Here is a 13,259-nt window from a genome sequence, read left to right on the forward strand (position 1 = left end):
GTGTGTGTGTGTGTATGTGTGTGTGTGTGTGTGTGTGTGTACATGTGTGTGTACGTGTGTGTGAGTGTTGTGTTTGTGTGTCTGTACATTTTGTGTGTGTGTGTACGTGTGTGTGAGTGTTGTGTATGTGTGTCTGTACATTTTGTATGTGTGTGTGTGAGTGTGTGTGTGTGTGTGTGTACGTGTGTGTGTGTGTGTGTGTGTGTGTACGTGTGTGTTATTTTGGTCATTTTTACCCCAATTACTCTCTCTCACACCCCTCCCTCTCCCACTGAAACCCTTCTTCTCACCAAAAGTTTTCTTTTCTTTTAAATCTTTCCTTAAACATGGTTTACTGCTTTTGTTGTTTAGCTGTAATTAAAGTTCTCTGGATTTATTCTTCTTTATCTTCATTGTCCTCTATATTTCCCATATAATACATTTCTTCTGAAAATATCAGAAACGATATACAGATATTTCCCCTATTAATTAATATTAATGCTAATATTAATATTAGCATAGCTCAGATTTTTCTGATGCAGGATCTTGGTACAAATGACCCATCTGCCCCAATTATGTCAACTCAATTTGCCTATGGACTAGTTTTCTAAACCATTCACGTTTAATTGTAACCACAACCATTAACATACAATCTCTCGTCTTCACACATCTTTTAGTGTAAAATATAGTGGTGTAAGCATAGGCAAGTGTTACACAGCAGCTGTCTGGAACGTGGCTACACATTTTCAGTTATACATTCTCTTCCTTAGCTCGCTATCCTCTGAGGTGGCTGCAAGGGTACATAGATAGCATCCTTCCTTGTGACTCATCATAAATTACTACATATTAGTAACTTGTTTTTATACTCTATCCCTCTGCTATGTGCTTGTCTGGGGGAGAGAATAATGTCCTTAGTCAACTCCAGCCGCCTGATATGGTGGCACACATCTTTAATCCCAGTCCTTGGGAAGCAGAGGCAGACATATCTTTCTGAGTCTGAGAAGCCTGGTCTACATAGTGATATTTTGCCTCAAGCAATAAAAACACCAATCAGATAAACCAAAGGGGGCGAAACAGTTCAGGAGGCCAGTGGATCCACATCCAGATTTATAATTTATCTGTTATGTGATCTTGTGGATATTTTTTGGTTGTGAACCTAGCCTTTAATGGCTGACTCATCTCTCCAACCCAACTCTTAAGTCTTAGAAGAAATCAAACCCACTTTACAGGCTGTGGTGATGATGAAATAAGACTGTGTAAACACACCCCTGCTGATAATGGGCACAATTTTTGGGGGGATATTTTATTTTATTCACATTTCAAATGTTATCCCCTTTCCAGTTTCCCCTCCAGAAACTTCCTATCCCATCCTCCATCCCCCTGCTTCTATGAGGGTGCTCCCCCACCCACCAACTCCTGCCTCACTACCCTGTCATTCCCCCACATTGGGGCATTGAGCCTTCACAGGACCAAGGGCCCCTCCTCTCAGTGATGTCCGACAAGGCCATCCCCTGCTACATATGTGGCTGGAGCCATGGCTCCCTCCATGTGTACTCTCTTTGGTTGGTGGTTTAGTCCCTGGGAGCTCTGGGGTAGGGTCTGGTTGGTTGATTATTGTTGTTCTTCCTATGGGGTTGCACACCCCTTCAGCTCCTGCAGTCTTTTCTCTAACTCCTCCATTGTGGACCCCGTGCTCAGTCCAATGGTTGGCTGTGAGCATCTAATGGGCACTATTCTTACAGCTACCCATATCACCACTGTTCGATCTGGTGATCAGTGTAGTTTGATCCAAGTAGTTGGAAATCAAAGAGCTGTCACAATTGTCACCAGGAAAACGATTGTTACTGCTTTCTGCTAATTACAGAATGCTGATCTGCAAGTCCTCTTTCTGGTCAGATTGCAAGATCATATTAGTACTCTTGATGATAAATGAGAAGCCCAAGAGACTAAAAACATAAAGGCATATTTAGTGGTTAACAAGGATTCAAACTATTTGTTTCCCAGAGTTTCACAGAGTAGCTTGAGCCAGCCGGCTTCATGATACTCCAGATGTCTCGAGAGGAAATAGACATTCAATCCAGCACATACCGGTGGCGGCAAGAAATAAAAGTCCTCTTCAGCCAGGTGTTCTCAGTGTCAAATGTGCTACCTACCAACTCTTCCACAAAGCATTCCCATTCCTTAATTCAGAGGAGTTTGGGAAAGTCATTATATCTGCTGCATCTGTCTTGGTATGTCATATTATAAGCATCTGGTGCCGCCTTGGAAAATTTTTAGCATTATTCTGGTGTTTTTTAGAAATCTGGATTGAATATGAGCTGTAGGGGCTGAGGGTTTTCTTTTTCCTTTCATCCCCCCCCTCTCTTTCTTTCTTTCTTTTCTTTTTTTCTGATGTTGAAAATCAGGTCTTGCCATTTGTATCTTTGACTCACAGAGGGACAGCACTGACCTTGTTTGAAGGGGGATGCGAAGCTTTTTATGTCTTTCACCTAATTCCTGGAAGGCCCTTCCCTCCCTGTGTCCCAGGTTACCCTCATGAGAAAGGCTTGCAGCTCTTTCAGCCAAGACTGGGATTCGGTTATGGGAAAATAAAACTTGGCATGAGCCTTAGTCTTCGTGAACCAAATCCCAGATTTGTCTGATTTTCAGCCTGAGATCTGTCCAGCAGCTTCACTTCTCCTTAAATATGAAGTAAATACTCTGTATTCTTCCAGAGTTTTACTGGCTCTTCAAAGCAGACACTGACAAGACACAATGTGGGCGCCCTCATCAGCTGGTCCATCTTGCTAATGGTAGTTAGAATATCTACTATGGGCCACAAACACTAGGAATTTAAATTTAATGTTTCAGACATTAGTCTAGTCATACGGTTTGGGCAAATTCCAGTGTCCATATGGGTTTGCCAACACAGAAGGATATTATATGTGAGATACTAAAATGGATTCACACATAAAGTCTTTCTTAATTGTTTACATTTAAAATGTCACTCTAGCATAAGAATATTGATGTATATACCAAATTGAAAGATCATAGAATTGGTCAGTTAGGAAGAAGTTTCTGGGTACTGATTCTTTATCAAAGGATGAAATGAGAAGGAGATAGAATACAACAAGTAAGAATTTGATTTCCCTAGAAAATACATAAAGTTGAAAAATATTTTTACATTTTTATTGGTTTCCACATACTAAGGGCCAAAACATAAAGGGTACTTTAAGGCCCATACTTGCCCTGGTGTGTGTGTTCTTACCCACTGGGTTATCTCCCCAGCTCTGAGGGAATGAATGTTTAAGGGACATTAATAAAAAGGAGGTAGAAAAAATGACAGGTGTGGAATACAATATGAGACAAAGTTGTTTATAAAAATAAGGTATGCAGAGATGAGTTTTAAAACTAACATTTACAAATAAAAATAACAGAACACATTCTAGTCTAGGTTATTTTGCATCTTCAATTTTTCCGGAAGAAAATTATGTTATATGGCAAAGCTCACAACATCAGTACCCATAATAATACCCTCCAGTCTGCTTTTCCTTTGAGGCACTCTGGAAAAACTGATCCTCTGACTCCAACTGTTGCTTTCATCTGTGGTTATAGCGTCTGGCAACTGACCTTCCTAGTCACCCACCACAGTGTCTTCCTTTTAGAAAGGCAGGAAGCCTGGGTAAGCAGGTGTCCAGAGTGTCACGGGGTTTCCTGTTTGCTCAGTAGATGATGAGCAAGGATCTAAGTGGGCTAGAAAACCCAGCACCCATTCCCTCATCTTTACTCTACCATCTGCCCTTACCATCTAAGGTATCAGTGTTAACATCAACCCCGGATAATCAGGGAGACAAAAGTGCAGAAGTCACATGTGCAAAACAAGTCACTGGACAATGTGGTGGAGAGGTAAGCGATTCCCAATCAAAAGATGAACAAATACAAAACCATGGCCTATAAACCCAGAAAATTTCAACAGCTAGTAAGAAAAATGAAACCGTAGGAAAGCAGATGCCACTAGAAATCATGCTAGCTAGGCACAAGAAGCCAGACTCATAAGGACAATTAATACTTTCTCTCATGTGCAGAAGCTACATTTAGACTTTTATGTGTATGTGTGTATACATACACATAGAAAGAGAGATTCTTCCAACTCCCATAATCAGGAATAACACCATAAATGACATAGTGAGTTTATTAATGGAGAAGCCTTGGGAAATCAAATTTATATCATGCTAATTTTGGAAACTGAGTGAGGTATTTTATCTTTAACTAACTTTTGATGTTGATATGTTACATTACAATGAATCTATGCCTGATTCATTCCCTATCACTTTCCCATTACCCCTGCCCTCTGCAGGCAGCTGTATGTAGTTGCACTTCTTTATGAAAGTACAAATATCTATTTTCTATTTGTTATATCACACACACACACACACACACACACACACACACGGAGGGAGGAAGAGAGAGAGAGAGAGAGAGAGAGAGAGAGAGAGAGAGAGAGAGAGAGAGAGAGAGAGAGAGAAATTGAGAGTCCCAGGATGGGCTGGAAGTCACTCTCTAGTCCAGATTGGCCTTGAACTTGCCACCCTCCTGCCTCAGCCTCCTGTGATTCCAGATGTGCACTACCAATGTGTTGAGAGAGGCCATATAGAATATGGAGGCAGTCTTAATAGATAGATTAGTTAAGATACACTGGCTTGAGAACATTCATGGCCTTATATGCTATGATAAGAGTTCAGGTTTTCTTCTCTGGCTTTCTGCCCTTTGAGAGCATTGCAATTAACTAGGAAATCTGTTTAGATGCAGCTCACTTGGCCTTACTATAAGTGATTCTAATTTGATTGATCTGGATCCAAAGATTGTAACAGGAAGATTTCTAGTGATGGTGACGAAAGTTGGCAATGAATTCCACTCTTTAGAAAACAGCAAGCGACCATGTGGAAGTGGTGCAGCACCAGGAGATGGGGAAATGATCCTGGCATTGGTAAAGGGATTTATAGATGCGACGTGCAGTGCTTGACTCAAGGGGAAAATGGAGTTCATGGTGATGGCCTGTGATCATAGATTCAGGTCACCTCGAATGGCATGCTCTAACGTGGAAGAGGTTATATGAGCTTTCATAGTGATAAAACAAGAAAATTCATAGATCAATGTACTTATCAAATACATTGATAGGAGATCAAGTTGGTGAGGTACATCAGGGCACAATCTCTTCTACAGTTTTCAGGTGGTGTGTGTGTGTGTGTCTGTGTGTGTGTGTGTGTGTGTGTGTGTGTGTGTGTGTGTGTGTGTGTGTGTGTGTGTGTGTGTGTGTGTGTGTGTGTGTGTGTGTGTGTCTGTGTGTGTGTGTGGGTGTCTGTGTGTGTGTGTGTGTGTGGTGTCTGAGTCTGTGTTTCTGTGTGCGTGTGTGGTGTCTGAGTCTGTGTTTCTGTGTGTGTGTGTGTGTGTGTGTGTGTGTGTGTGTGTGGTGTCTGAGTCTGTGTTTCTGTGTCTGTGTGTGTGTGTGTGTGTGTGTGTGTGTGTGTGGTGTCTGAGTCTGTGTTTCTGTGGATGCATGTGTCTAGGTGTGTGTGCCTGACTCAGTGTGTCTGTGCCTGTGTATATGTGTGTGTGTATATGTATGTTCCTATGTGTGCCACTCTGTGTAATGATAAGAGGTTGATATCAGATTTCTTCTTTAGTCATAATCCACCATTTTCTCTCTCTCTTCTCTCTCTCTCTCTCTCTCTCTCTCTCTCTGTTTTCAGACAGGGTCTCACTGTGTAGCCAGTGCCGGTCTAGAACTCTATATGTAGACTAATCTAGCCTCAAACTCACGAGGTCTGTCTGCTTTTGCCTCCAGAGTGCTTGGATGAAAGGCAAGCATATCCATGCCTGGCATTCCCCCCTCCCCCGGCCATTTTAAATAGAGCCTCTCACTGAGCCTGAAGCTTGCTGATTGTCTAGACTGGGCAGCTCGTTCACTCCCATGTGCAGCTTTTTATGTTGAGACTAGAGATCCAAATTGGGCTCCTCACGCTGGCGTGGCAAGTGCTGTACCACATGAGTCATCTCCTCAGCCCAGATGTTATCTTTTAACAGTTGGAGCTTTAGGGTTGGTGGAGATCTGCTGAGTAGCACATTCCGAAAGTTTTACTAATAGCCAGAGAGATGTTAGGTCAAAGGCACGGTTTGGGAATGTGTGGATCCTAAGGCAACTAAAGATAGCCCGAGGAAAATGTCATCTCTTAACCTGCGACAGTCCACCTCTCCACAGTTCTAACATTCTAGTCAGTCATGCAGTCAGTCGTCTGTCAGTCAGTCTACACACTCTCCAGCACAGACATGGCACCCTTAGAGAACTTCGGTTCATGGCTTGAACTTAGGGGAAGGCAAAGAAATCATGGATGCCAAGAGAGGAAGTAGTCACAAGTGGGGATATTGACCAGACTGCCAGGCACACAATTGATTAATGGCTTATAATTGAAGCTGATGTTTAAGTGCCACTGTTCTATCTATGCTCTCTGTAGTCGTATCTATAGTCCATCAAGAAAGAAACTTACTATAATGCAACCAGAATTGTGCCAGTGGGTTTGGGGACGGGGATGCCTAAAGGATGAGGGACCAGACAAGCATCCCGTTTCTAGGTTATTTGTGATAGTGTGGAAAAAGAGCTCCCCTCATCGGGCTAGTCCTTTCTTTGATAATCCCATTCCTGACCTCATAACAGAACATGGAGCTATGGTAGCTGTATTAGGAGACAGTTAACAGTTTATAGGACCTCTTTAAAGAATGTCTGCTTGTATGTCTTAGAGTTCTCCATGAGGACTGACTAGTGTGCTCAGACAGATGCGGATAAACTTAAGAATATGTACGTTCTGTGTTGCCTCCCAGACTGAAGGATATTATTAGCCTAGCTCTGATTTGCACAGAATACAGAGGATAAGCAGAGCTACAGTGACTAGGGCAGGCAGCCACAGACAGGAGCTGGCCTCACATGCACCTTCTTTAGAATTTGGCTGGGAGTGGATTCTTCCCTGTGGTACACTTGCCTCTGTCCTCCTTGGATTCAGCCTTGATCAGAGACTTCACTGTTGTCCTTTGGCAGAGTTTTTCTCCTCAGGTCAAACATGTAGCCTTTCAGTAGCCCGAGAGTGTAAAACGTTTTATTTCTAATGTCTGGCTCCAACGCTTCTGAAAACATTTTGCTTGAGAGGTGAAACCAGACTGTGAAATCAGCTTCTTGCGGGTTAGAGCAAAGTTTGTCTTAGGTTTTAAATCAGGCTCCTCTTGGCCAATGATTGGGAGGTGTTTCTGTGTAGAACCGAGAGGGATACAGGGGAGAATGTTGGGCTGTCTGAGTCCTGCTGCCATTTTGCTTCTAGTTAGCAGTATGGACTTGATCAAGTCAGTCCTCTTTTTCCTTCTCACAATCTGTTATAGCATGTTTTCTGAGAAAGAGATCTCGACTCTCTGAGTGTTGAATGTAAGGAGGTGAATGGAGAGTCATCTCCCTTCCTCCAGTCCTAGGGGAGAAAGGAGCACAAGGATGGACAAAGGGGGGAGACGGCGTTGAGCTCTAATGTGGCTGACCCTTGGGGCTGCCAGTTTGGAGTGAGTGCGATGGCTTTTATATTCATCATTCTCGCCCAACTTTGCACCCACCATTTGCACATGTACAAGGTCAGGCCAGTGAGATGGCAAAAGGACTTACCACTCAAAACCTGGTGATCTGAGTTTAATCCCCTGGGCCCATGTAAGGGTGGAAACAGAGAATAGAGGATACAGACTTGTCCTCTGACTTCTGAGTGTGCACCATGGCGTAAGCATCCACTTGCTCACATCATGGACACACACACACACACACACACACACACACACACACACACACACACAGAGAGAGAGAGAGAGAGAGAAAAGAGAGAGAGAGAGAGAGAGAGAATAATGATAATAATAAAAACTAGATACATTATTATAAGAGTTCAAGGCCACCTTCAGCTATAGAGTGAATTTAGAACCAGCCTGGGCTACATGAGACACTGTTTAAAAAAATAAACAAAATAAGGTAACAACAAACCCCTCAAAATTATAGTTCCTAGGTGAAGATAAAATCCGATTTTTAAGACTTAGAATATTAACTGCAGAGGACATTTTTGTTTTTCATAGTTTCATTGGCATTTTATATATGCATAATAATGGGTTTTATTGTAACATTTCTTTCATGTTCACAATATATTTGATCATCTTAGCATTGTTTCCTTGTTTTGACCTTTTCCCATTCTCACTGATCTCCTCGCTCTTCCCAACTAGCCTTCCTTCTGTTTTTATGGTGTGTGTGTGTGTGTGTGTGTGTGTGTGTGTGTGTGTGTGTGTGTGTGTGTACCAATTAGTTTCATTAGCGTTGCTAATAGAAACAAGGGTGAGAGTTTGTTTATAGAAACATGGGTACCTAATCAGTGTCTATAGCACTGAAGAAAATGGTTTCTTCCTTCCCTGTCAACCGTAATATAGAGCCCTATAATCGCCTCTTATTCAGTGACTAGAAGGCACCATCTTGTATAGGTAAGCATGGTGGACATGAGTCTCAGAAGTGTAGCAGCCACATCATGGCTAGAACTCAGCATTCATCTCCTCTGCCTTCCTCTGGCTCGTATATTCTTTCTGTTCCTTCTTCTGTGATATCGCCTGAGCCTTTGGGGCAGTGCTGTAGATGTCCCCTTTAGGGAAGGTCATTCCTCAACCGTTCATTCCCACTACTTTGACCAACAGTGAATCTCTGGAGTTACCACCGGGCACTGCAAAAAGCTGACAACAGTGCTATCCTATGGGCACGAACACAATAATTTAGAAGGTAGCTTGATGGACACATTATGGTTAAGGAAATTTGAAATCTTCACTATTCGCAGAGAAGTATGCCTTGTTGACATTTGAACAGTAGAGACGCGGAGAATGACAAGTCAACACTCCACCTAATGTCTGCCACTTCCATCACAGAGGAAATCACTGTGAACAGCTCTGGGTCCTACAGAATGGGTGCTGCCTGCTGTGTTTTCCAATTTGCATCTTCTTTTGCCTTAAACATGTTTTGAACCAAGAATAATATCATACGGCACATTTAATTCTGCATCTTAACTTTCTATGCTGAAGAAGATATACTAAAAATGAGCAAAACTACTACTGTAACATGAGAGTTTTTAATTAGTATGTGTTTTGTCAACAACAAACTGTACAATTGAAAAACCAGATATGTCATCTATGCAATATGCCCCATCATATCCTCCTCCAGGTTTCAGACAATGCTTGGTCCTCATACAGTTTCTTAGGTTCTGTGACTGTGGACCACCTCCATGAAGCACTGTTATGACTTTGGAAAAGAAATTAGAAGCAAGCTACATGTTTCTACCTAGCATAATCAACTGGATCAAAGTAACAGTTTAACTGTCATTGTCTTCTTATCTGGGAAGGCAATGGATATGTTCAGCTTTAATCTTTTATTTGCAAAATAGTCCCTGTTACTGCACACTGTGTGTCTGTGTTGATAACTAAGACTGCCTGTGGTAATAGTTATGTTGTCACGCATTCACTAATTTTATTTTTCACTTATCTTAAATATGAGTGATTATTTTGAAGGTACAATTTTAGTTGGAGTTGCAGGAAACACTAATCTCTTTATGGAGGCTCCTGTACAAAGACTTTATGACCTGAATTTGATTCCTTGAGCCCTTGGGTAGCAGGGGAGACCTGTCTTTTGTGAGAAGTGTTGAGAGTTTCCCTCACACCTACGCTGTTGAGTGCACACACGGCGCTTGCACACACACAAATAAATACCAGTAAAAATAAGAAATGTATTTAACCTGACGTTCTAAGCTGTGATACACAGCATAGCAGCACAGCTGGCCCTACAGAATCAGCGGCTACCCATGATCAAATGGCTTCTACAGCCTTTACCTTGTGAGAGAATACTTGGAAAGAATTAACATTCAAATCACGGCTTCACTGAACTTGTGTCACTTCTACTCTATCATCAAGTTGAAAAAACTTTAAATCAAACCACAAGTTAGTGACAGTCTGTAGACTGTCTTGTCCTTAGAAATGTTTAAATACATTCCAGATATATAACTTGTATGTAAAGCTACAGACACTTGTGTTCTGGCTAGTTTTATGTCATCTTGACACAAGCTAGGGTCATTTTGGAGGAGGGAACTCAATTAAGAAAATTCCCACACCAGACGCCTGTGGTAGTTTCTTGATTGATGATTGATGTGGGAGGGCCAGCCTACTGTGGTCCCTGTAGTGCCACCCCTGGGCTGCTGGTCTTGGGTTGCCATAAGCAAGCAGGCAGAGCAAGCCAGGAAGAGCAAATCAGTAAGCAGCACTCCTCAATCGCCTCTGCATGAGTTTCTGTCTCCAGGCTCCTGCCTGACTTCCCCAGTGATAGGCTGTGCTGTGGAACTATAAGGTGAAATCAACCCTTTCCTTCCGAAGCCACTCTGGTTTAAATGTTTGAACACAGTAATAAAAACCCTAACTAAGACCACTGGATATTCATGTTTCCCATGTCCTCAGTGGCACCTTCAGGAACTGTTCTCAATTATAATTCTTTGACTGAAGGCACGCATAATGCTTAAAGCCTTCCAAACGCTCTTAAATTTTGCTTGAAATTGTGTTCATTTGAGAAATTTGCAAAGCTTCTTCTGGAGCCCAAATGAACCTGCGACTACTTTTGGGCATAGACTCTTTATTTTTCTCTTTGGCACATGTTTACTGAGCTCCAAAGTTAATTATATGCCAAAAAAGGAGCAGATACAGGCTTCAGACTCAGAATTATCCATAGTGGAAGTGAGCCTTAACAAACATGTCTGGTCTAGCTTCCTGGCAATTTAGGTAACGCCTCATAGGATGGACAGTTTTCTAGTAATGCTAGGCAAACTCAATGCTAACACTTCTGTTTCACAAGAACGTGGGGGCGGAGATGGGCTGTCATCTTTAGAGGTGTGGTTTTAAATGGTATTTTGTATATTCCTTTGGTGGCTTTATACCTGTGAATTCACTATTGGTATAGTTTTAATTTTATATAGTTCACTGTAAAACTGTTCACACACATTGTGAGGTAAGTCTATAAAACTAGACAGAATGGTCTGGTTTGAGCTGGATGAACTTCAGGGTCCCCACTCACCTTCTTCAGTGTTTTCTCTTTCGTCATACTCATTTTTGCTGCACATTTTGCTTTTCTTAAGATAATGAGAAACCCATGCGTGTGGTGGATGACGAGGACTTGGTAGACCAGCATCTCATCAGTGAGCTGAGGAAGGAGTATGGAATGACCTACAATGACTTCTTCATGGTGCTGACAGATGTGGATCTAAGAGTCAAGGTATGCGATTTGCTGTGAGTGATGTGGTACAATTTCTCAGAATAGAAACTACAGTTTCTTGTGATCAGTAAGCCCGAAAACTTTGCCCTACTGGTAAGGCTTTTAAACAGCCCCTAGTATTTCAGTCATTCAAATTCAGAAATGATCTCTCCAGAAAAGGAATGGGTTGACCTAAACTTAGACAGCTCAGCTACATGATTCAGACTGAATCTTGCCATCACACCAATATGGAGAATTTATCAGACACGAGTTAAATGGCTGTAGTGATCCATGCCCTGGAAATATAAGAGTCAGGGGAGTTCCTTCTTCAAGAAACCCTACACTTACATTGGGTTCCTTTAGGGCAGTGGCTCTCAACTGTAAGTCATGACCCTCTTTGGGGGTCAAATTTCCCTTTCCTGGAGATCACATATCAAATGGCCTGCATTTTAGTTATTTACATTATGATTCATAACAGAAGCAAAATTTTATGGTTGGGGGTCACCTCATGAGGAATTGTATTAAAGGGTGCCAGCATTGGACCCTTTGGAAGGTCCCTTTGGAAGGAACCAAATTTCCTGAGAACCACTGCTTTAGGGAAAGTCTAGAAGTTTACCTCATAATTTAAGATAAAAAGACTGCAAGAATTTTCCATTTATTTTCTTTCTGTAGCAACAAAGTATCTGGAGCACCAAAAACTGAGTTACAGGGTCACAATAGTGACAAAAAAGCTTATTTTATTAGGTGCTTTCCTTACACCAAGCAAACTGCTCAAATAATATGCAACCCTTGTCTTAAGGATCTAAATTAAATGCCAGTATCCTTCTTGTTTTACAGAGAAAAAAATATACCCAGAATGGGTAAGTGGCTTGTCCAAGTTGATCCAGCTAGCATTAGATTTCATCCCCACAGAGGCTATCTAAGGTCCTGGAGTCTTTAGCATTCTAGGATGCTGACAGTTAGCAAGCTTCCATGAAGATCTATTCGGAGGGGGTTGTGATCTGCACCATCAAAACAGCTGAGTTAACCTGCAGTGATTTTGTGGCTCTGAGGAGATATCACTCCATTCATGTGTTCTGCACATGTTACCACATCTCTCATGGGAGAAGTTGAACTAGATGATCTCTAAGGGACAAAGTTGGAAGCCCTGCTCAGGTGGCCCTCATATTGGTTTCGCTCAGCAGGGTCCATATCCACATCACGTGATGTTTGAAAGTCTAGGTAGCTGGGATCCAAGGGAATGAATCTAATTGTAAGTTGGGTCCTTACCTGCTTCTGAGAACATGTCAGCAAACATGACCTAACATTAAATGACTCAAGAAAACAGGATTTGGTGGGAAAGTCAGGTTAACAACCTTAACATGCGGTCTCATTTGCTGGTCTATGTTTTCTGGTGGTGTCATAAATAGAAACCAGCTTAGTGCCAGTACTATGGGAATAAACTTAAGGTTTGTATGGCAAGGAAGGTATAAATGGTTTTCAGTAAAAGGATATTAGAACCATTCTTTTTATAATTATACCAATTGCTTCCTGGGGGCCCAATTTCAAACAATTAGCAGATAGTACTATTGCAAAAGAGTGTTCATAAACCATAAACCCTCTAGGCTCCAAGTCAAAAGATTTTCCTAGATTTCTCTGGAAGGTATAAATTGCATGCATCCTATGCTTTCTTAAACAGCAATATTACGAAGTGCCAATAGCAATGAAGTCTGTGTTTGATCTGATCGATACTTTCCAATCCCGAATCAAAGATATGGAAAAGCAGAAGAAGGAGGGCATTACCTGCAAGGAGGACAAGAGGCAGTCCCTGGAGAATTTCCTATCCAGGTACATCATCTTTGTATTCTCAGAAGAGGCTACTGCAATTTTACATGGAGATTTTTCTTTTCTTTTCTTTTTTCTTTATCCTTTCTCTCTCTCTCTCTCTCTCTCTCTCTCTCTCTCTTTGTTTGTTTTTTTCTTTTTA

General features: G+C 41.8%; 1 protein-coding gene across 1 annotated transcript in view; it reads left to right on the plus strand.

Moving 5' to 3' along the window:
- The window catches only part of Ccdc80 (coiled-coil domain containing 80), a 33,445-nt gene that overhangs the window by 11,506 nt on the left and 8,680 nt on the right, over positions 1-13,259 (plus strand). The window contains exons 4-5 of the mRNA XM_032900237.1: positions 11,178-11,314; positions 12,972-13,120. Coding sequence (XP_032756128.1) covers positions 11,178-11,314; positions 12,972-13,120 — 286 coding nt within the window. The remainder of the gene's footprint in view (positions 1-11,177; positions 11,315-12,971; positions 13,121-13,259) is intronic.

Source organism: Rattus rattus, chromosome 4 (assembly GCF_011064425.1).
Source record: "Rattus rattus isolate New Zealand chromosome 4, Rrattus_CSIRO_v1, whole genome shotgun sequence".
In the NCBI taxonomy this organism is placed as follows: Eukaryota; Metazoa; Chordata; class Mammalia; order Rodentia; family Muridae; genus Rattus; species Rattus rattus.